Source organism: Pteropus medius, unplaced genomic scaffold (assembly GCF_902729225.1).
Source record: "Pteropus medius unplaced genomic scaffold, Ma_sr-lr_union100, whole genome shotgun sequence".
Lineage (NCBI taxonomy): Eukaryota > Metazoa > Chordata > Mammalia > Chiroptera > Pteropodidae > Pteropus > Pteropus medius.
In genome coordinates this window covers 25957558-25983515 of record NW_024350319.1, presented here as the reverse complement: position 1 = coordinate 25983515, position 25958 = coordinate 25957558, and the positions used below count along the sequence as shown (strand labels likewise).

Here is a 25958-nt window from a genome sequence, read left to right as displayed (position 1 = left end):
ACACTTCTCTTTGTAAAACTGGTCTATTTCAAAGACCGAACAACAATTAAAAAAAAAAAAAAGATTTGCTTAAAGAGATAAGTATAAGTAACTGGATATTTGCCAGTATATTTCTATAGTAAAATGTTTACTGACTTCTGCTAAAATATAAATCAAAGTAAAATAATAACATTGCATTTATATTATATCTATAAAATTATCAACTTATCATGTGGTTTAATTTGAGGGTTGCTTGGTTATAGTTACTTGAGTTTGTCTGAATGTCTGAATGCCAAAGAAATAGATTAACTTGTTGCAGTCATGTGTATGATTAAAAATTAATCAGTGTTTTGGAGGGTGATTGGTTAAGAATAATCTATTACCAATGTGCTTGGTTTGGTTATAAAACTGTTATTTGGATTCCTCATATATCAGTACACAATCTAAGATACAGTCATTCAAACCATAAGTTGTTAACATATTTTCAATATAATTTGATTTGTTAGTTTTGAAAATGACACACGAGGATACCCACTTGCCTTTAAAGTGATGAAACTCAAATCTAAGGTGTTGTAGAAAGCCTAACCTCTTAGATAAAAAATTAAATGAAACATATTTATATCTGTTTTTGTATATACAATTGGTATTTATATATGCTGTCTATAATAACAAAACTAGAAGGGAAACGGACGCAAATGCCTACATTTTGGTTTCTATCACTCAGCTGTTTGTCTTGTTTCTCCTAGAGTAGCTTTTCGTTTATGAGGAAAAATGTGTTTTGTAATTAGCGGTCCACCAGAAGTATCAAGCATCAGTGTTAGTTAGCTTTAAAATTCTTCTATCAAGAGGAAGTCTCATTTGCATGGCTGTCCCGGTGCCATTGTTAGGGGAGTGGGAAGTAAAGTGGGAAGGAAGCAATGTTTTGTTCTGGGTTTTGCATTTCACGAAGGGAAGAGAAACAGGGAAGAGCAGTGGAAAATCTTAGATTAAGGGACAGCTGGTACACTTTAGTGAGAGTCTAGGTAAGGGCTTTAGTTGATGTTTTAAAAAAATGATTCTAGGAGTAAGGCTGGAAGTCTGAAAAAAAGATGATATGTCAGCATCAACTATAGACTAAACAAAAATTTAGAAAAAGGTATCAAGCATTTTCAATGACTAATTGAGCTTTCACAAATAACACAATTAAGGTATGTAGCCAAGGCTGTTTTTGAAAGCTTTAGGTGTGTCAAGAAACAAACAGCATCGAGTTCATTAGGGAAAAAGTGGCAGTTTTAAGACAGTTACCTGAGGGAAAGAGTCAATACCAAAATATCTGAGAAAGGGATTTTGGGAGAAGAGACTGGAGCCATTTTGGTCAACAGTGATGCTTTCTGGTAAGTTTATTAGGAAAGGAATGCCTATTATGTTTTTCATTTTAAATAAATAAATAAATAAATAAATAAATAAATAAATAACCCAGTAACATTAAACCAATGGGAAACACCTTGTAGCGTGATATATTTCCAAGGGGCCTATTAAAAATATGCCACTGGTGTAATTATAATTTTCTCCAAGAATTCATATCTGACAATTGATTTTTTTATTCAACTAGGATTCCCAGTGATCTATCTGCTATTTTTCTATAAAAGTGCTAATAATGTAAATTTAACACATTGCTCAGAGCATAATTGTAGAATCCATTTAAATTTGGTCTTTAAAAGTGCTTAAATTATAAGAAGCTGTGTTGTCCTGGAGCTTAAGCCAAACCATTCAAATGACTTGAGAAGACATCATTGAATTCATAAATGTATGCTTTGAATTTTACTCAAATTGCCTAATGGGTAGATACGCATGCATTCGTATTGAGAAACTTAATTATACAATTATCCTATCCTTAATGATTTTTTCTTCTGCCAACTTGATAATAAGAGCAAATGAAAGGCCCGATCTCATCAATTGTACATCCCTTTGCAAAGTGTCATTCCCACAGAAATCAAGGGGATTTAATGGGGAAGGGGGGTAGGCACGGTGTGGGGAGGAGAGGGTGAGGGCTTCATTAACGCCTCCAGGAAAGCTCACCTTTCTGAGAGAGTAGATCTCACACTACCCGTTCTCATGAGCAGGCTCTGAACCTCGTGAGTGCCTGTGGTCAGTCCAGACAGGGAGCCATGATGGCTGAGGGGGAGGTCAATGGACTCAGAGCTCGTATGGAGGCTAGTCATGGACTGGTAGCTCGGAGTGTCCTTGCTGCCAGCAGAGGAACTGCTCAGATTGGCAGCCCACACGAGACCACCTGACGTGAAAGAGTGAACCGATGCTGGGCTGGAAGCCAACGAGTGACTTAAGCTTATAACATCTGTAGTTAAGTCTGAGGGTTTATTGAAGAGAGGGCTGCTGCTGCCACTTAGCCCACCAGCGCTGCCCATGCTGCCCGTACCAGACGACGGTGATTCCAGACTGCCTTGGCGCGCTAAGGTGGTACTAGGACTGGGCATTACTGAGGAGGATTTCACACCCTCAGTATTAGGTGCAGAGGCAGATTTGCCACCTGCCTTGGCACCAAACAACCTAAAAGAAAAACAAATAACAACTTCAGTTGTTCCAAGAAACTAATATCCACATTTAATATTTAGGGTTCAGTACACAGAGCCAAGTGTGCTTTGGTGTACCCAGCTACCAAGCACTTCCTGTCTCTATGTTAATGAACTTTATAAGCTTGAACTTTTTAATCTACAGCTAAAAATCTCTCATATCACCATAAGGGTAAATTGGTACTGGGCTGCCACTCAGGGAGTGGAGGAAGTGGGCAGAACAAAAGTAAATCAAGCATGAAAATCCCTGGCTTTCACAATTTAAGTGATCATGAGACTCTTCCATGAAAATTAAGTAGACTGTCCTTGCTGTTACCTATTTACAGAACCATTATAATGAAACAACTTCTACGCATTCGATATGTAACAAATATTTTTTTTTTTTCCTTTTAGCATTTCATTTAAAAGCTAATGCAAGGTTTGGGAGGATATATTGCATATCTGGTGGCCTGAGTGACTGTCAGAGAGTAGTTAGTTAGAAATGACATGGAAATTACCAGCAACATGTCGGTTTGTATTTTCCCCAAGAAAGGCCAGAGTGTTTTCTGTCAGTTGCCAGTACTACTCAAATACATATTTCTATTAGTGATTTAAAACATGGTGCTGCTAGGAGTTGAGCTTAGTTCAGAAAACATTTTAGTTTTGTAAATGAAGATGATATAATCAAATTTATGTAAATATGGAAATAAAGTGAATGAAGTAATGGCATCATGATTACTAATTAAGTTGCAATGAGATCCATATTTCCTATAGTGAGATTTTTATGACGAATATGAGAAATTGTTTCATAGGTAATGGGCCACTGGAGGGCACTATTGACTTTTACTTAAGCAACAGAAACTCTCACTACAAGTCGTAGTTTATTCCTTCCAATGAGAATCAAGTTTCGAAAAGCCAGTTCTTTAGGATTAATAGTTTTACTGAGGAATATACCCTCCAGGTTTTTCAAACAATCATGTATCTGAGATTACTTGAAATGTAAAAGTAAATGTTTTAAGACCCTTTATTTCCCAGAAATCAATGTTCTTGGTTTAGTCTGTATAAGAAAAACAAACTTTAAAAATACTTAACATGTAATGGACTATAAGTCACACACTACCATTGCATAGATGAAATGACCTAGAGAGGTTTAACTATTTGTCCCAAGTCTTTAACTATATCTATTTTCCTGTCACTTAAAACATATTTGTATTTAAAAAAAAAACAGTGATATTTTGGAGCAGAACTCCACATATTCAATACTAAAGACAGTCCCAAAGCAGAAACCAAGTCATGCTTCTTACCAGAATCATGTGAAAGAAAGCTGATAAAGAGTTAGAAAACCTAGCCCATTCCTTAGTTGTTTTCAAATTCTGTCAATCATATCGTACCTTGATTTTTATTAATAGGGTCACGATTACGGTACTGAATAAATCTGTGCAGTGTAATCTGTTACAAGGAACACAACTTCATCTACATTCATGATCATCAACTCATTAAGAGTCAGCAAGATAATAAACATTGGAAATGAATACCAATAGTCATAAAGATCCATTTTGTTTGGTTTTATTTTTAAATGTAGGAAGAAGAGATGGAAATTTATGGAAATTTACAAGCTACTACTTTATTTTTTCACTATCCCTAGGTATTGCTATCTGCTTTTAAGTCTCTTATAAATACTGTTTGCATTGCTAATATCACAACAATAGTTAAACTGGAAAGTTTGAGCATTTCCAAATACGAGCACCATTTTTTTTTGCTAGCTATTTATACGATCTGCTATTTTTTTGCTAGCTATTTATAAAACTCACTGTACTCAGAAAGTGAATAACAGATTCTATGATATATGTATCTTAGAATGTATATGTATCCTAAGACATACCATTTTGTATTTTCCCAGCATCATTTTACATATTCTTACCTTCTAAATGTAGGTGAGGCAATGTCAGGGTACTTGGATCCTGGCTGCCTGAGCCCTTGTGTTCCACAGGCACTGGCAGAGGTGGGGCTGGATTTGGGGGAACCTGACAAAGAAACACTCTCTGAATCTGAGACTGCTACTTTTTCCTTTTCTTTGTCTGTTTGGTTGACAGTGACGGGACTCGAGCGCCCTGACCCAATCTTAGTGGGCTCTCTCAGTTTCGAGGTGGTGGCACCAGCTGACTTGCTGCTGACATTGGAATCAATACTGCTGGTACTGGATCTGTGGCCACCTCGGCCAGGAATGCCACTGGTACTGGATTTTGAAGGGCGGGGCAAGCTGCGGTACTGTAGGGAGGTCTTTGAACTAACATGGAGCACGTCGTCCTGATTCTGTGAACCATCCAAACTGGTTTTTCTCCCAGCATTTGACTTCCCACCAATGGCAGCAGATTTGGGAATTTTACCCAGCGTTGCTGATCCACTTGTTATGGTTGCTCCACTGCTTGTGATCATAGTAGATGACCCTACTCCACTTGGTTTCTTAAATCCAAAGGAGCTGGTGGCAGTTGATCTTCCAATGCCTGAGGGGGGCTTTTTCCCCTCATCTCCGCTGCTTTTCCCTGCATCTGAAGGAGACCTCTGCAGAGACGATCCTTTCAGGGGAGTTTTCCCTTTCTCCGAAGCTTTGGCATCATCTGTTTTCCCTAATTAATGAGAAATGCACAAATTTATTTGCCTGTTCATTTTTAATTCCTAATAATATTTCTTTAAACAATGTGTCAAATGTGAATACATTTTTATATTACTTTAGTATCTAAATATTTATTGTTTTAGATCTAAATAGGCATGCACTCTAATATATTGAGTAAAAGGTACGAAAATATGACTGTTAGAGATATGTGATGAGAGATCAAGGAGGTAAATGAAAACATAATTTTGCTATTTATTATTATTTTATATCTTATAACTTTCTTCCTTTATAAGGATAGCACTTGATCTTATCTAGTACTTATTTCTAAGTACTAGAAAAAGAATTCATTTGAATATTGTGAGATGATTATTTTTGAATACCCTGTTACATTGCTCCTTCAGGTGGCACTATTTAAAATTAGGCACTATTTAAAAAATGGGGAGAGAGTCTCAAGAAAAATAATGATGGTGCAATTTGGTAGAATTCTCTCACAAATTCTAATTCAAAAATGATGTTTCAAATCTATAGCATTCTAACTGATTAGATTAGTGTAACTGATCTCATCTCTCAGAGTTGGAAGTGAAACTTAATGTAAATATTCCAAACTTTTGTAAGGAAGTCAGAACGAAAGCAATCTTATTTTCATTAAGCAGGCTTATTTTATTTCCACATTACCAGAAATGACTATGGCAAAATAAAGACACTCAATAGCCCCCGAATTCTGCCAGTGCTTTCTAGAGAATGCCTAGATTATTATATTCATGTGGACTTATACGGTAAAGTGTGTGAAATTTACATATAAAAAGTATTTAACTATATGAAGAAGAATAGGATTTAATGAAAAGAGAAAGCTATTATTAAAGAGAATAATAGCTTTTATTAAAGAGAATAAAGATTATATGGAAACAATAAATGAAAATACTTTTGAGTAGCAACTGCCAATAGACGAGCCTACCGGGGGTCTTGAGTGTACTTGTTCCAGCTTTCTGCCTAGGTGGTGCCCCTCCCTGGGCAGTCATGCCTCTTCTCCAAGAACCTGTCTGTGAAACTGACAGGGAGGCCTTCTGCCCCGCCTTCTCAGGGTCTTCGGGAAGTCCCGAGGTAACACCTTTCCACCTGCCACCACCATCCCCATGGCTGTCAAAGTCCTCTTCTGTTTTTTTCAGCTCCTCAGTACTATCCCACGTGTCATCTGTTGTAGAACGTTTCTCTGAATCTGTCTTCAGCTATGAAGAAAATGTTACAGAAAAACTTTGTGTAGAAAAAATCTATGAAGTATGAATAAGGCACTGAGATGTATTTTCAGTTAAACGGTAAAAAGAAAAGAGCACTAATTTATATTTCAAAAGAATTCCAAAGACTTCCATTTTTACCTATGTCCTCATTTAAGTTTCATTAATTTTAGCCATGTAATTCTCACTTGTACATATTAGAGAATGTCAGAATAAATATGTGCAGAAAACTCCAATTAAACACTTCAGAGAGGAAGGAATTTTCTGTCAAATCTAACAAGGAAAAGTGAGACAAGATAAAACTTAATTATCTGATATCTACTCTTGATTTACCATCCTCAAGAGATCCAGTAATTTATTTCAAAGATAAATATAAACTTAACCAAGAACGATCCAAAATTAGACTAATAAAATAATTTTTAGATTTTAAACAAATATATCAATATTATAAAAAGAGATATGCAATGTAAGTCTTTCTGGGTTAGATTGTAATTAATAGAAAAAATATATATACACAAGGCTGCTTCAGTGTATGCAATTATTTCAGATTAAGAGCTTGTGCTACATTTAAATCTAAAATAAAATAATTTGGGGAGAAAACTGGCAGAAGCACTGGAAAAAGAGAGAAGGCAATTCTCACCTGAGTGCTCTTCCTGGAAGGGACGGTGATGTTGGAGTAAGAGCTGACTGAGGATGTGGTGTTCAAGTCGTCAGTGCTGATGTTATCGAGGGTGTCGCTGAGACCACTGCTCACTGAACTGCTGTCATCCCAGCTAGAGGCAAGACATGCAGCAGCAGTGAACTCCACATAAGATGCACAAATGCAAGTCATCTCATTTCCATGAAATATTTGTCATGTTTTGAGAAGACAATCTTTTAATCTCATGAAAAATTACTCACTTTCCATTTTTGGAAAATTATAGTAATAAGAAATGAATGCAGACCTGAGAATAACCTTTTCTGACATTTGCAAAGAACTAGCATCTGGATCAGATCAAAGTTCTAAGGAATGTTTATAAAATGAATAAAAACACTGTTACAATACTGCATGGTATCAGGAAAGAAAACATTACTGATGCCTTTTTTTCCCCTGAAAAGTAAGTAGGAGTCACATGGCATCTAAAGTTTCATCCTTTTTCCTAAATATATTTTAAAAAATCACCAAAACAAAAACAAAACAAACAAAAAACCGTGCCTTAGTGAGGAACCAGAAAGTCATCCTTCATTCTCTCTCCTACCTTAATAACTACTTCTATTCATTTACCAAATCTTGAACATTAAGATCCATTCTGTCATATTATCCCTCCTGTCATACCTCACGATTTCTGGTGAGGACAATAAATAATAACCACCTATCTGATCTTCCTGCCTTTGGTCTTTCTTAATACAACGTTATCTGCAAAACTTGGGTCAATGATCGAAAATTCACATCTGGCCATGTCACTCCCCTCCTTAACACTCTTCTAAGATTTCTCTTTATCAAAGCAGTAGATTCCAAACTAGAATGCACCTGCCCCACAGGAGCACACAGCAAATCCACTGGGGTATAAAAAAAATCTGAAATTCTAAAGATATTTGCTTTTGATCTAAAGAAGAAGAAATAAAATATGCCAAAATATTAATATTCATGCATAAGCTAACATGGGCCCTCCCACTTGGTCAATGTGTCAGATGATGCAGAAGTAAAGTAGGATGAGCAGGGTAGCCTGAAGGAGAATGAGAATGGGAGCTCCACAGTGCAAAGTGGTTACCAGTCTACTGTGATGTACTGCTGCTTACCTATGCTCTATTAAACGAATTCATGAACACTGGACACAGATATTAGATACTGACAAAGGGCTAAGTCTCAAGAAAATGGATAAGTAGCTTAAAAAACCTTCTGCAAATAATCCTTGGGTTGATGAGAATATCCATAATGAAAGCATAAGCAAACCATAAAGGAATGGTGAACTGATACTTTTCCCACTCTGGTATATATAGTTTATGAGTCACTTCATAAATTCAAAATAATAGTGATGTATTGAGATCACATATGAAACCAACTAGAAAAGTAATTATCAAGCAGAATATTTGAAATTTGAATTTATATTGAATATTGTTAATGTGATCCCTTTCTATGTGTGTATTTTGATTGAGATATTAGGTACTGATAAAATGAAGTATCATGATTAGCAATAATTTCATTTCAATAATTTCCCACATTATGATTTCTTCCTTCCCATGGCAGACTACAAAAAACTCACTTTTCCATTCTGCTTTATAGATAGATATAGCATGTAACAAAGGGCTGGTCTATCATATGTACACACAGACTCACACATGAGAAAAACACTCTTCTGGCAAAGACAGAAGCAGAGTCATTCAATTCTTCTCTATTAGCTCTGGAAGTTATTTGGTCTTCAGGTCTAAGTGTCAGAGGTGCCCAGTGGAGGAAGCAGTGATGTCCTGTGGCTATGGTTAGTTAAGACCCTGCAAAAGCCTTCCTCTCTAATCATACCAAAAAATTCAGAAAGCCTTCTGATATCCTCTAATTCCTTAAATTAGCCAATGTAGATTCTATAGTTTGCAAATAAGAATCTCAATTTATACATTCATAATTTAAAAATTATTATTCCTTCTTTACCATATCTTTAAATTTTTTCATATTTATACATGCTGTATAATGCATATACTAACTTCTCACAGGAATGCACATATATTAATTTTATAAATATATATCTATATATACACATTTTAGTGACTACTAGTTTAAAGCAAAGTTCAGGCTCCTTAAAAAGACATCACTTTCCATTATGTGGCCCTAAACTACCTCTCCAGCTTAAACTCTTTACATGCCCTGCCTCACATTCTGCACTTGGACTTAGAGCTGCTTTCAGTTCTCATCATCATGTTGTTTCCAACCTCTGCCTTTGATCAAGCTACCCCTCTGCCTATCTGATTCACCAATACTTACCTTTATAATGCACCTTTTAAGAAGCCTCTTTCGCTCTCTGCTGTCAGGATGAATTAGGTGGCTCTCCTTTGCACTGCCATAGTTCTACGTACAGACTTACAAGACTAGATTTAGCATTGTTTAATAAATCTATAAATATAGGTCTAAATTGGCCATTAGTCTGTGATTTTTCTGAGGACAGAGAGTGTGGTTTTTATTTGAATTTCTACTATTTAGGACAATGGCTAACACAAATGTTGAAAAAAAGTCTGTTATTAAGAGAAAGGCAGTTATGGAGGTTAATATCTCACACTTACATAAAATAAATTTTAAAGAAATACCTAGCATAATATATTCTATATTCAAAGAATAAAATTAAATAAAAAGGTAAAATTTCAAATGAGTATTTTAAAAGTGACTCTTCCCCTGGCAAGGAGATAGACATCAATATTTCTAATAACAGCTCCTATCATTGTAAATCCTAGCATCAATAACTAAAGTTAAATGCAACAACCCTTATTGGAATCATAACAACCACTTATGTACCGCTTTAAAAGCACTTAAAGGCTTGAGTAAACACAATACCTTTGTGGTTAAATGATAAAAAGGATTCCAAAATAAGTTATAATGTTTCAGTCTCTCAAATAGAAAAATAATTATAATATATCTAAAAAATCTAATGATATAGACATAAAGAACAAACTGCCAAATTTAGCTTAGTGTAATGGAAAGAACTATGAATTCATAAAATGAAAGTATTCCATTGGAGCCTTTTTCAGAGGTGCACAGTTAGTATGTTCACTTAAACTTGCCATTCTGACTTTCCTGTCTCACAGGTTTGTGTGGAAAGCAAATGAATCACTTACATGAGTAATTTTATAATACCTTACATTTTCTCATCTTCTCCAACTGCTTTACCTCTAAGATCTAAAATTCTTCAATCTCACTTTTTGGTCACAGTCTTCTATACTTTCAGTACTCTAAAGTCATATCTAGTTTATAGTTACTTTTAATTATTTATTTTAAGTCTTGTGTGTTTTATTGCACTGAACTTTTTAGCAAATAATCCAGGATCCAAAGATATTGAAGGAAAAGAATCGCTAAAATGATAGTCTAACAGGTATTATATTCTAGTTCTTCCTACTCTAATCGTCTTCCATATCTGTCATGATTTTATAGTAAAAAAATATATTTTTTCTCCATTCTCATTTTGGAAAATGAGAAGAAAGTCAACTAATTATAATGACTAATATAATATTATATATCTTATTATATATTAAAACTAATTATAATGACTGAATGCATATAGGCTTAAGTTTTCTAACCTAAGGTGATTTCTCAGGGCTACTTAGAAATTTTGTTTTATCTAAAAGCAATTTTCTTCAAATTCCAAAGGTGTAGTGTTATTTCTCTCCTCTTTTTCTGGATTCCAGGAGCTTCCTTTTAATACTTCACTGAAATCGCTTTCACAAAACTCAGTGACATTCATGAATTGAATCCTTACTATGTGTCCTACTTTTCTAATATTATCTAATCCTCAAACAAATCTAGACAAGCATTATGAAGATAAAGAGGTTCCAGGATGCTAAATGACATACCAAAGATCCCATGATGAACCTAGAATTTGAATACAGGAATTATGTCCCAAAGCTTGATTAGTACTATATTCGCCTGCCTCCCATCTTTTCACCCCTTCTCTCTTGAAATACACCAATGATGAGCTTTTACAGGCTCTTTGCAAACTTCACTGGAGTCCTCAGAATCCTTTACTTTTTCTTTTTCTTTGTGATTCCTTTGAATTACTCGATGTTCAGGACTTAATCTTAACTCCCCTTAGACATTCCTCCTTGGCAATTTCCTAGTCCTCCACAATTTCAATACTACCTCTACGATCATGCCACTGAAATTCACATCTCTAAGCCAGATTTCTTTCCTGACCACAATATCAGCATTTCCAGCTTTCTACTGGACAGTTTCTCAAGGATGTCCTATCAGCTTCTCAAATTCACTCTGCCTAGAGTATATCATTTCTTTTTAAAAATTCTTCTCCCTTTCAGCTATGTACATTACCTGTTAATTCTTTTGCCATAAAATACTAATGTTATTACTCTTCTTCTCTTTCTTAGCTTCATTCTTAGATAAGTTTTCTCTAGTCTTTGAATCTCCATATCAGCTATAGGTAACATGACCACCCCTTTATTCTACATCTGGACGATACATACATGTCCCTCCTTCTGTAAAAGCTGTTAGTAAGTATCTGATCTTATTTATTAAGTGACAAATAAATTATAGTTCCTTTCCTTGAAGAACTCAGTCTTTACTGAGGACAAAAATTTAAACAATTATTATAATATAAAATGATACATGTTGTAATAGAGCTGAGTCTTAAATATATGGCAGAATGGAACTACTATAACTTATTTGAAGAGTTAAAAAAAATTCTTCATGATAGGGACATTGTGGAGTAATCAATCACATGAAGTCTATATTAATCACTGTATTGTAGCATATCTCACCTGTTACAATCATTTTTATGTGTACTTTTCTATCTCTTGGTCATAATCTGAATTACCTGAAGTCGGGGACTGTGTTTTAGTGTTTTATTTATCTTTATATACCTAAGATATAACATGGTGTCTTCAGTTGAATAAATGACTATTAGATGTTTATAAATGAATGAATCAATTTTATTTTAGAAAATACTGCAACTTTCCAGTAATGTTAACTTGGATTTTAGCTAATAAATGTAGATTTTGAGAAAAAATTGTTCAACATATTTCTTTACTAAGTAATCTTAATGGAATAAATTTTGATTAATGACATTATTTTCCTAAAGTCCTGTGATTTTGATATTCATCTGTGATTTCTCAGATACCATAATTCTCCCTAGCCAGGAAGCAATTAATCTTGTTTATTATGACATATTTAATTAAGCTTCATAGAACATAGGTTTTTACTGAAAAGAAAAAGATAATTTACTCACATAATTAGCTCTGAGTAGTAGGTCTCAAACCTCATCAATATATTTCTGCCATCCTTTTATTTTTAATGCTGTTAAGATGTGCTGAGAATACTTCACTATATTCTTTATAAAAGGGCAACTCTTCTCCAAGTTACAGATCTATGACTCTACTAATTTTTTTCCTCAACAATCTAGGACAGCCCAATAAATTACAAAGCTGTGTATCTTATCCACATAGCTTGCATTTACACATTGGGTTGTTTCCAGTTTTGAAATACTATGAAAAAAGCTGTTAAGGACATTTACATATATCTATTTACATGACATTTTAGAAAAGGTAAAGCTATAGATATGTAGAACAGATCAGTAATTGCTAATAGTTAGGAGTGTGGGAAGATTTGTGGTGGCTATTGCGTCACCAGAGTACATAAAAACTCAGATCTGTAGAAAAGTTAAAAAAAATACTGTATGTAAAGTTTAAAAAACAGCCAATTAACCTGTTGGAAATTTACAATTTGGGTATACATTAGATTAGCAACTCTTCTAAGAAGAAAATGATAGCTTTGGCATGCCTTTTACTATTTACATTTTTAATGCTCAATAACTCAGTGGGGTCAGAGATTTATTTCATTTATCTGAGAGTGAATTTATAGCTCTGATGCCTATGTCCACCTCTAGATCCACACTTAAAAGAAACCTGCCTGAAAACAAATGTGTAATATATTCAAGGTCTTTTTTTCTTTCTGCTTTTTATGATGAGAAATCCTGAAATATTAACTAATTTAAAATAATTTTGCAGATTAAAAACTAATTGCAAACAGGAAAATGCTAGTCCTGTTTGTAGGTGATTTTTCAACAAACCCCTGGGTTTTTTTTTTGGTGTAGTAGCACTTCTCACAGCAGATATTCAATCAAGCTCTTCGGTTGACAGTTTATATTGCCAGGTCAACTGACCTATTTATACATGTACATTTAAAATATAGAGATTTTCTTTCAATCAATAACTAATTCCTATACTTCAGACATAATTTCTGATTTCTATAAAACACCTTTAGTCCTAACCTTTTAACAATCTACTTTTTTTGTTAGCTTGTTTTAATAAAAGTTAAAACAAGAAATAGCCATATAAAAAAGGCTTGTGTATCTTTCTGAACACTTTGATTATATATTGTATGGTTACTTAGAAAACATAACTGTGGATATTATAATATCTGTCAGTGTTCTTAGGCCATTGCTGTTAGGACACTGTGGAACAAGTTCCTGAGATATTCCTAGTGGTCCAATAGCATAATGTCCTTCCTCAGGGAACCAGCATGTCTCATTCCCTCTCTCATTATGATCCTTGCAATACCCACTCAATTCTTAATGCCGGTAGTAGTTGCCTAGTTGAACTCTATATCACCAACCATGGACGGATTAGTGTACGCTGATTTAGATTCCTAGATGATACTTCCACTTTGTCTCAGTCCCCTAGACATCACTTTGATTTATTGGACAGGTCTGGAACCTAAATCCTTCCCACACCATGTTCTCCTTCTGTATTCTAAATTAAAACTCATATAGCCTTGATTCCATTTTCAAGAACTTCAAGAATACAAAAAGTTGAAAAATGCTGAGTAAATTCAACATTTTTTATACATGATTTAAATGCAAATTCTGGAGTCAAGTATGCCATTGGTAAGTAATGTAGATAATGGTAGATAATGTAACTAAAGTGTTCATTACAGCGCTGAGACCTGGGGACATTCAACAAATACATAGAATGATATACCAGATGTGTTTAGGTGCTCTCAGACACATAGACCAATGTGAAGATTTCCATTTATTATACAAGAGTCTATTACAAAATGGGTATTTTTTAGGTATAAGTGAGGTAGCAGAAACAAGAAAAATCTAGAGACTGGAAAAAGGGGTATAGTCTTCTAAAATTTCATTGCCATGCCAGAGCTCCAACGTCAAAAATTTTATGAGACAGACATACTGAGAAAAATAATCTTCCAATCTAAAAACTGAGAAACATAATAAATGATAAATTGTAAGTTCTAAGAATTTTACTAAATATTTTTACTATTATTAACAATTTTTTCATAAAAAGAAAAATAAATTAACCTTAGCTATCTATGAGATCATTTTGTAAAACTTCTGGATATGTTTCTTGTTTCTAAGGGAAAAGAAGATAACATTTGTATAACAAAATGAAGGCATCATTTAAAAAATAAAAACCCTATTGCATTCCAGCTTTGTATTCCATTTCTATTGTGTATAGCAATTAATAATAAACATAAAATACATGTATCATTTAAAACGTTATTTAGAAAAAAATGACTTTTGCAATAATAAAAAAATACTGTGAATCAACAGTCTAGGCTTTGTGCTTTGGTAACAATATGTTAAATCAATGATTTTCTCCTCAAAACTAAATGAGCACAAAACAATTTAGACCCACACTGTAGCCTTTTTTTTTTTTAATGAGCAAATACAATATACCACTTGTCGAGTTTAAGCATTGCAACTACTGAAGTGTAAATTATGTATTACTTCAGGGTCATTGATAGAAACAATATAGATTTATTCAACAAAGATTTATTCAGCATTTCCCTCAAAAAAATCCTTTCACTAAGAAAAAAACCAAAACATTAAAAGAGACTTTTGAATTGGAAGAAACTAAGTATATAAAACATCAATATGCTAAAAAATATTATGTTAAAATATTCCTTTCAATTTATAAAATGTGTATGATTTTTATTGCAGTTAAAAAGTTTTTTTTCTTCTACCTTCAAATATGTTTTTTCCTGTCACTGCTCATTAATTGTACAATCTAGTGGAGTTTAAACTGGTTTAGAATCCAGTTGAAATATCATTTCCTCTACAAATCTTTACATGATTTTCAAGGAAACTTTAATTCTTCCACGTCTGTGTTTACTGTTAGTGTGCCTCCATTATACTGTATTGTATCTGCTTGCAAAACTGTTTAGGTTGCAGGATTGTAGTTGGGGGTAAGGAGAGTGGCTTCTTTTTCATAGTCTCAATGCCCAGGCTGGCATCCAGTCCATGACAATTTCTTAATGTTTGTGGAATAGCTGAATAAATGACAAATTAATGGAATGAACTGAGAGGAAAACCAATGAGAGGAACCTATGTTTGGGCGAACAAAAAACAGCCCCTTTCAGGAGATAATTTTAAATAGGCATTAAGTATTAAGGGTGTGGTTCTGGACAAAGATATGCTAACGGAAAACTTCTGCTTCTGTAATCTGCTTGCTTGTTTGATGTTAACTAGGGTGTGGTTAATCTGCTTGCTTGTTTGATGTTAAACAAGGGTGTGGTTCTAGGTTTTATGAGCTGCCTTTTTTGGAAGCTCAGGGCTGATCTCCTCTAACCCTGCATGGTAGAGAGTCAGTCGCCCGCCGGATAATAAAGGCTCATAATTCATCTCAATTGGCTCCCTGGGTCTTAGAATAGATCGTGCCACGACATTAAGTAGCAACTGAAAGGTGAAGAGAAGCCATTTGTGAAGGGGGTGGGGCAATCCAGGAAACGGAGATAGCAAGTGTAAAAAGACCCTAGTGGGACCAGCGCAGTAGGCAAAGGGAAAGTATAAATTCTGAGATTGGAAAGGAAGGGAGGACAACCCTTGAAGAATCTTATAGACAATGTTAAGAAATGAAAGTTCCTTAGAAGTACAATAGAAATTCATCAAATAGTTTAAAGTAATGAAATGAAATAAACAGACATATGTTTTAAAATTTTTTTAGTATTATGAACATAGTAGAGGTAAGGAAGAGTGGAAGCGGGAAACTCAATAAAGTGGCTATTGAAACATTCTTCAGTTTTTGATGAGATTACAAGTAAATTAAAGAAAGCAGTTTCAAGATATATTTGGAGATAGAAATATTAATCTTGATAAACTGGCAATTCATGCAAACATAAGGTTAAAGTCTTTCCATTTCATTACATTTAGTGTGTACAGAATGCTATATATTTATCCATAAAATATTTATAGAGGCTACTATTAATACCATGTGGGTTTTGAGTTAAAAGAATAATCGATAAACTCTATGCAGTGACCTTTTCATTCCCTTTTCTCTACTCTAGAAAACAAATAATGAAGCTTTACATTTCCTGTTCTCCTGTGGCATCAGATAGGGTGAGATAAAAAATGGAATGCTCTTGTTCTTTATAAAGAAAACCCAGATAGATTTGGTTAAGTGTGATGAATAATGTTAGCTTGAAATGAATTAAGGCAGATTTTTAAGTTTTAATGATATCCGAAGCAGATGAGAAACATCTATTTTTGTTTTTTCATGATTATATAGGTTAAAATCACAAGCAAAATAATCTTATTAAAATTATTTTACTGGAACACATTATTGAAACAATGCTTATGGTTTTGCTAGTTTGTTTTAATGTTCATTTTCCTGACGCTGTTATATAGTTAAAATATGTACAAGTTTATTTAAAAATTTTCTTAGTGATAAGCTGAGGATATAACATATGGTACATGAAAGTTAACTTAGAATTTATTTGGTATCTTTATATCTTCTATTGATGTGAAAACTAATATGTGCTTATTATTGAAAACTAGGCAGTCCAGATATAGAGACAAAGTAAATCACCTGTAATCCCACTGAAAAGTAGCCACCATTAACATTTTAATGATTTCCATTTAATCATTTTCTGGATGTATTATACACACATATGCAAATTTACCTGGTTGAAATTTTGCTGATTAAAATATCTGTACCTTATTTCACTCCTCATATTACAGTATAATGATTTTTATTATCCTTAAAATTTCTTTGACATAATTATATCATATGAACTACTACTATATATTTAATCATTTCTGTTTTAGGAGATATGGAATATTTTACAATTTTCTTACTATTTTAAATAATGCTGCAATGAATACCTTTGTATATACACATTATATTTATGATTGTTCTCTTAGGATAAATTCCTAGAAAGAGAATTAGTGATTCACAGGATATAAACATTTGAAACACTGCAGATACTGTATAACAATTGAAGAACACATCAGTTTATACTCCTACCAGCAGAGTGTTAATCATACAAAGCCCTGGATTCTTTTAGGTGATATGTTTCCCTTCAGTAAATAAAAAATTTTGAAATGTAAAATAGTTGCTCATTGTAGTTTTAATATACATCTATCAAATTATGTGAGATTAAATTTGATATAGATTTATTCGCTATTTTTATATCTATATAAATTGTCTATGTCATTTGTGTATTTTCCAGTGGAATTTAAATAATTTATTTATATTAGATTTTTACATGTTAAAAATTGTTTCATATATTTTCCCACTCTATTTCTTGACCTTTACTTTTTATTCACAATATTTTTATGTATAGGGTTCAAAAATGTTTTTGCTAATTCTATTAATCTTTGATCCTTTCTTCTATATTATCTTCTGCTAGAAAATTCTGATATATAATTTGATTTCTCTTTTTTCCTTCTTCTTTTATATTCCATTTTTATGGTAAAGTGAGAAACTTTTTTCCAAACAGCTAGTGAATTCCTTAGGTATTTAATGATAACGATTCCTTTTTATTTAATATTATGGTTCAGTTCTTATGGTTTTTTAAATTATTATTTTATATTAGTTCCAGGTATACAGTACAATAGTTAGACATTTAATATAACTTATGAAGTGTTCCTCCCAATTACTCTAGCACTCATCTGGCCCTACACACAGCCATTACAATAATATTGACTATATTCCCAATGCTGTACTCTACATCCTTGTGACCATTTTGTAACTACAAATTTGTACCTCTTCATCCCTTCACCTTTTTTATCCAGCCCCCCACCAACCTCCCCTCTGGCAATCACTAGATTGTCCTCTGTATTTGAATCTGTTTTTGTTTAATTTGTTTCTTTTGTTCCTTAGATTTCTCATATAAGTGAAATCATGTGGTATTTATCTTTCTCTGTTTGACTTATTTCACTCAGCTTAACACCCTCTATGTCCATCCATGTCACTGCACATGGTAAGATTTCATTTTTTATGGCTGAGCAATATTCCACTGTATGTATGTACCACTTATTCTTTATCTGATTGTCTATCAATGGGCATTTAGGTTGCTTCCATGTCTTGGCTATTGTAAATAGCGCTGCTGTGAACACAGGGGTACATAGATCTTTATGAACTAGTGTTTTGGTTGTCTTTGGATAAATACCCAGAAGTGCAATTACTGAATCAAAAGGTAGTTCTATTTTTAATTTTTTGAGGAACTTCCAAACTGTTTTCCACAGTGACTGTCCCAATTTGCAATCCCACCAACAGTGTCCAAGGGTTCCCTTTTCTCCACATCCTCACCAACACTTGTTTTTTGATTTGTTGATAATAGCCAATATGTTAGGTGTGAGGTAATATCTCATTGTGGTTTTAATTTGCATTTCTCTGATGATTAGTGACTATGAGCATCTTTTCATGTCTATTGGCAATCTGTATTTTCTTTTTAGAGATATACGTATTCAGGTCTTCTGCTCATTTTTTTAATTGGATTGTTTTTTGTTGTTGAGTTGTATGAGTTCTTTATAAATTTTGGCAATTAACCTCTTGTCATATGTATTACAGGCAAGTATCTTTTCCCATTCAATAAGTTGGGGTTTTTTTTTTTTCATTTTATTTATGGTTTCCTTTGTTGTGTGAAAACTTCTTAGTTTGATGTAGTCTCATTGTTTATTTTTCCTTTTGTTTCCCTTGCCCAAGGAGATATATCAGAAAAAAAAAATTACTAACAGCAATATCAGAGAGTTTACTGCCTATGTTTTCTTCTAGAAGTTTTATGGTTTCAGGTCTTACATTTAAATCTTTAATTCATTTTAGAGTTGATCCTTGCATATGGTGTAAGAGGTGGTCCAGTTTCAATTTTTGCATGTATCTTTCCAATTTTCCCAACGCCATTTGTTAAAGAGACTGTCTTTACCCCATTGTATATTCTCGCCTCCTTTGTCATAAATTAAATGACCATATAGGCATGGATTTATTTCTAGGCTCTCTACTCTGTTCCATTGATCTATGTGTCTAGTTTTATGCCAGTGCCACCAACTTTGTTCTTTCTCAAGATAGCCATGGCTATTTGGAATTTTATATGGTTCCATATCAGTTTTTGGATTATTTGTTCTAGTTCTGTGAAAAATGCCGTTGATATTTTGATAGGGATCGCGTTGAACCTATTGATTGCTTTGGGTAGTATGGCTATTTTAACTATGTTTATTATTCCTACCCATGAGCATGGTATATCCTTCTATTTATTTGTATCTTCATTAATTTCTTTTTTCTAATTATAATTTTCGAAGAATGGGTCTTCTACCTCCTTGGTTAATTTCTATTTTTATTGTTTTTGATGAAATTGTAAATGGGATTGTTTTTGTAATTTCTCTTTCTGATAGTTCATCATTTGGAATATAAAAATGTTATCAGTCTCAATATGATACTATACTAATCATATTCATATTTTTTAATGATTATCAAATTTGTTCCTCTTACCTACATGTTAATTTTTGCAGTAACACCATGCTGTTCTCACTATTGTAGTGGTGTTTAGAAGGTGTTTTAAAAATAAAGACTACAACTTTAAAAATATATATTTAACTAAGAATTAAAGCCTTTTAAAAATCTCAAAATTATAGAAATTAGCTATTCCTCTAAAAAAATTACTGTGCATAGTTTTATTCACTTATTAGTGCGTGAAACATTTATTGAATTAGGTATCATCATGGCATATTCTGAGAATACAGAAATCAGTAAGATATTAGACACAACTTTTACTTTAATGTGAAAAATATGTAATTCTTACTTTTGAGAATTCACACATCTTTTTCACCATCTGAACATTTAGTTATAGGCATTTAACTTAATAAATAGCAATCACAAGTATTAATCGTCAAATAACTTATCTCCTGTCTCAAAAACCCACCTATATCACTTGGAATATTTTTGTCATTAGCTATTAATTTCAGAAGATTAGAAGTGCCCAGATCACTATAGTTTCAAGGTTTAGTGAAAAGAGAAACATGCAGAAATAAAAGCTTAGATAAAGCTCAATGCTTAGCTACAGATCTAACTGCAAATAACATTGAAAACAGAAATCTGTTCCAAGTTATCTTGCTTGAAATAGCATAAAATTCAATAAAATATTTTTATTTTTATGAGAAAACATTAACAATGAAGAAATATTTTTGCCCAGAGATATATAAAACATGTTATATAAAAACATTCCAGATTCTTTCATTTTAAAACATTTGGAACACTGCTTTGGTAAAAAAAAAAAAAAAAAAAAAAAAGAAAGAAAAGAAAGAAAAACATGTTTCTTAAAAAGCCATTCCAGCAAGTGAATATCTCTAGAAGGGAGTGAAAGGGAAAGACAGCTCAGAATTAGCGAAATGTTTGCCAAGAAATTCACATCCCAGCACTGAAGAACAACAGATGGCAGCAGTAACAATGAAAATTTGTAGCAGATCCTGTCTGGCGCACTTTCAAAATGGCCATTTATATTTCCTATCACAAACAGCTAACTTCTGTCTCCTTGTATCGTATGCATGGATATAGAAGAGGAAAAACTGTAAGAATAACAGAGACAGGATTAAACCTGAAAAGCAAGGTTAAGAGGTATACAACACTAGCCATGTCTTAGTTTCCTGCTATTTCCCAGGCAGTCTTATTGCTTTTGTTCTGCCTAAACTATTTCTAAGTCTAAAATGTTGCCAGCTGCTCCCAGTCTACTGCCTTACTTCCCACACCCGACCTCTATGTTCCTGAGCCCTGCTTCCATTTGATTTCTGTTTCCTTCCAGATGAAAATTTCAGTCCATAGATTTTTGTTGCTAAGTCCTGGATCAAAATATTTAACCAAATTTATCCTGCGTCCCACCCAGGAAGCGAGGCTTCAGAAAAATTGACGCTTCAAAGATGAGAAAGTTGTTGGTAAACAGACCATCTCTCACCTCAGGCAGAAAAAGTGGAGTCAAGGCACTCCCACCACCCTCCACCCTCACCCCTGCAAAAAATAATAAATAAATAAACAAAAAATAAAAAAATAAAAAAGGAAAGAACAGAAGCAAGCAAGAGCGGTCACCGAGTCCTTATGCTGCGAAGAATTAGGGGATTCACAAGAGTTTAAAAGTTTCAGAACATAAACAAGAGAAAAGATGCGATATCCAAAAAAGATGCTGACAAATGGGGTAGTCTTTCATCTCAAAAAGAGAGCATTTATATCACTAGAGCAGAAATCAATTCTTCAGGATTTGGTGAGAGCAAACAAAAGGGCCTGACAAAAAGAATGATGTAAAGATGTGGAGAAGAGAAATTCCTTTCTAGGTAATTTGGGACGCAGGTTATGATGTTATTTCTTGTTTCTCTGAAGAGAGGAGAACTGGGTTTTATTTTATAAGCTTGGGTGAAGTCAAATAATTGGTTGGGGCATGTCCTATGTGGTACTGATTCACAACATTGACCTTGAGAATTATATCTGTTTCCAAGTAGTGAATTTAATACCACCCAGTCTTAGCTTCAGGAATAAGATATGTGGAATAATCTTCTAGGGCTGAAATGAGTTAAAATGTTAGGATCAGAAAATGAATTTTATCAGTAGGGTTTATACCAAATCTACTCCATATCCTATATTCCACATGGGTTACTTCTAGGGCTATCGATGGCCTGTTTAGCAAGTGTCTTTATATATAGTTCCATGACAACATTGCTTTGAAAGCAGAGTGTTGTCTGGAAATCCACTACACAGTCATTTGGCTGTGTCTACTAGAGTAGTATACAACCTTGCAATCACACATGCCCATCCTGAGTACTACCATGGAAGTACCTGCCTATGACAAAAACCTAGACTTCTCCATTTTGCATAACCTCAACCTATATCTAGTTGGTCACCAAGCTCAGTCTGATATATCCCCTCCATTTGCAAATCTTCATCCCCAATGCCGATGTCTTAACTAATGATCTCACCACTTCCCAGTACACTATTGCTGTCTCCTTACTGTTGTCTTTGCCTCTGGTCTGGGTTTCTAATGCATTCTTCAAGGAGCCAGAATAAAATACCAAAAACTTAGCATGGCACAAGACTCTTTAAAGTCTGCTATTTGTGTTTTAGCCTAGTTTCCCATTGCTCCTCTACATATAATTATGTTGAGTATTTTGTACATTTTCAACATTCTCTCAGTTTCATGAATTCATACATTCCTTACTGTATTTCTTTATATATGCATTCTTCCCAGATGATTGCATGTCCTCAATTAAATTGTCTCCCTTCTCAAAAACCTTCAAATACCTGAAGCTCTTGAAGAACCTTCTTCTATATTCTGTGAGTATCCAATTCAAATATTTGTAATCCTCATTGTACTTCTCTCACAAAATTGATATTGTTTATTTTATTTATATATGTTTTTCATTAAAATGTAATCTGCTAGAAAGTAGTTATGGACAGATTTCTGATTACATGTATAATAAATTTTGTAAACATGTACAAATATCATAGGTTATATTAATAGTAGGTTTATACAAGATTGGAGGATTTAATTCTCAGAAAGCTAAGAATTATAAACCTCCTAATATCTCTTTGTCTTTTAGATAAAAATCTTGGAAAAATAAAATGCAGCAATTTGATATTTTTTCATCTTCAAATGTTAACACATAAAAAACTGATTTGTGTCGAGAGAATTCAAATGAAGCCAGAGATGCATATTTTGCCATTCTTAAACCAAATTCTTTCCATTGATCTTCCTCTCTTTGTCAATAATTACTCCCTAGGTGATCTTATTGAGTCTCATTATAATGAATTGCAGCATCTTCAGTTCAGCCCTATGCGAAGTAGTTAGGTTTTATTGAGGGGCCAAAATACATGAAAGAAACATATCTCCAATACTAGAATCATTGCTCGTCTCACTCTACAAAAGACAAATGGAAAATAAGACTAAAAGAATCGCAAATATAACTCTCTCATCTGTGCTCATTCTGGGCCATGGCTCTTTGAGTAGAGTAGTGAAATGAATACCAAGAATGCATCAATTGTGTTGATGAATATATTCATTCATATTCTTTCTATGTCCTTTTCTCTCTCTTAGCCTTACTCTTCCTTTGAGATTTGAGTTTGAATTGATTGAGGAAGTTTATAGATGCCTGAAGAACTCACTTCCAGCAACTGGAATATCTTCTTATAGAACCTACCTCACTTGCAAGGCTCTCTGAAACTGTGATCTCATATACTGCGCTGTGCTCTTGATAAAGTAAATGCATAGTATGAAACACATCAATTATGCTCACTATCACATAATGTTCTTGAGGTTTTTTTTTTAAAGAATAAAAAATAGTATACATTTATAACAGTATATTCACCTGTTGGAATGTTGGAATTACAACATTCCAAATGTTGTAATTATAGCCTCAAAAGATTAAATACTTTAGGATGTTCATAATGATATGACAGGGTTAATGTCATTCTAAGTTTAAATATACAATTTTCGATCATCTCAGTAATTGTTTGTATCTTATCAAACATAATTTTTTTTTTTGGTTTAGGGAATTATTTTCTCATTAAAATGTTACACTATTACATCTATCAAATCATTTTAATTAAAAATAAACAACCCATTACTTAACAATCTGGACATAATGTTAAACCTCAGGCATTTGAAATAATATTTTCCAGATTGCTTTTGGGATACAGGACAGATTTCCTAGCTGCATGTTAGATGGAAATTCTCACCTGACCTAACAAACAATTATCTATACAGTGTTTTGAGATGAACTCTTAAATGAAAGGGACCAGCATAAACACCTAATGCTCTGATTGTATTCACAATTAGTACTTAATAATTTATACTTAAATAAAATGGGAATAATATAAAATTATTATTATTTTTAAGACTCATCTCAATAAACAACAGACTTTTGAATATGCTTTGGAATTAATACATCTCCTAATGTAAAAGCAAAGATGATTTTGGGTAGGAAATAATGTTTACTGGAAAAGAACGAGCTTGTCTATTTTTCTCCTTAATGCTTTCTTGTTTTGTTTTTGTTAATCACTAGAGTCTCTTCGTTTTGCCAAACTAAATCAGAGTGTTTATATTCTCTAGTCCCTATAGTTTTCCCAGTGCTCTGAAAATTTCATACCACAGTCATGTGTATTTTATTTCCAAATATGATATTTGGATTTGTTGTATTTCTTCCATCACAACTTCACATACTATGAGATTTAAGATACTTTAAATTTCCTAATCAAATCTTAAAATGCCCCCACTGTTCTTTTATTCCATTCTTGATTAATGAGCACCTTCTATATTCCAGGCTCTGTAGTAATTGCTGATTACAAAAGAGTAAATAAAAATTAGATTTTTGTCCTCAATAAGCAAATAGAAAGCAGGAAAAGAGAGACGGGTAAACACTGGTAACTGAAAACCTGAATTTTAGCTAATTTTCAGTCAAATGACAGAAAAATAAGAATGCATTATGTAAAACCTATGTCCGAATTTGCTTGTTCCCACAAAAGGCAGTCACAGATTTAGGCACAGAAACTGTAAATAAAATATTATTGATAAATCATATTTATTGTTTAATGTTAAATAATTTCTTCCTTGGAAGATGGAATAAATGAAAGAAGATGAACAGAATAAAGTCCAGCTACATAGGATATGACCAATGAAAATTGTGGCAGGAAGTAGACATGACTTGGCAAGTTTCTCTGGGGGATTTGACCAACCAACCAGCTAATGTTTAATCAATATTTGAAAGCCAAACACATACTTTACTCTGTGCTATGTAACAGGGAGAAACAAAATGTCTGCATCTCCTTAGAATGAAATAGCCTTAGAATTTGGTTTAAGGTACAAGTGAATATGAACAAAACAGCTTGGAAAATAACGAATACTTTCAAAAGATGAAATAAGTTTTTTCTGGTATTAGAAAAATATTACAATACCAAGAGTGAACATATGTTTAAAGATGTATTTATTTTATACACTACAATGCTTCATCAGTATAAGCCAACAATTTCACATGAGGATGACCTCTCCCTATCTCCGAGATGCCCAGTTCACACAGGTACCAATTTACAATGTTACTTAAAATAGCCCTGAACTCGATTGTGAACTTTCCGCCAATTCAAAAAATGCTGCAAAAATCTAGGCCATGGGAATCTATGTCCTGGTTTATCTTGTGCATTATTGTATTCCCTGTACTATGTATACAGCAGGTTTGGATATTGGCTTGAAGAATAATGAATGAATGCTGCAGAAAAATATTAGGAAGACTGAATTACCATTTTCTTTCTTACAGTTATGATTGTTCCTTAACTTAGAGTGAATGAGTACTATTTTGAGAATGAACTAAATCGCAACAGTGAATCACAACAGTGATTCTTTATATTATATCTAAGTTTAAAAATAAAAACTCAAAAAGAAAGAAAAGGAGAAACTGAATAAGAAATGTAACCTATCAACAGATGAATTAATTGCTGGATCCTGATTAATACATTGTTTTCACTTAGCATTTGTTTGAATTAAGTTTTTGGTCAATTGAACATGCTGAGTAATGGAGATTCATCACAGGGTCAGTTCCTGAACTACTAATTTCAACAATTTAAAAACTGTCAACATTAATCAAAGAACAATGTACTTTAGCAAGAAAGGGCCAATAATGCACCTTCAAAGAATAC

The 25958-nt window shown here is 33.3% G+C and overlaps 1 protein-coding gene across 5 annotated transcripts in view; it reads right to left on the bottom strand.

Annotated features, from left to right (window-relative positions):
* The window catches only part of NAV3 (neuron navigator 3), a 302837-nt gene that overhangs the window by 76323 nt on the left and 200556 nt on the right, over window positions 1–25958 (bottom strand). For all 5 annotated transcript variants that reach the window (XM_039838902.1, XM_039838904.1, XM_039838903.1 and 2 more), the window contains 4 exons: window positions 7015–7147; window positions 6098–6368; window positions 4450–5155; window positions 2038–2526 (listed from right to left, as the gene is read on the bottom strand). In XM_039838902.1, coding sequence (XP_039694836.1) covers window positions 2038–2526; window positions 4450–5155; window positions 6098–6368; window positions 7015–7147 — 1599 coding nt within the window. The remainder of the gene's footprint in view (window positions 1–2037; window positions 2527–4449; window positions 5156–6097; window positions 6369–7014; window positions 7148–25958) is intronic.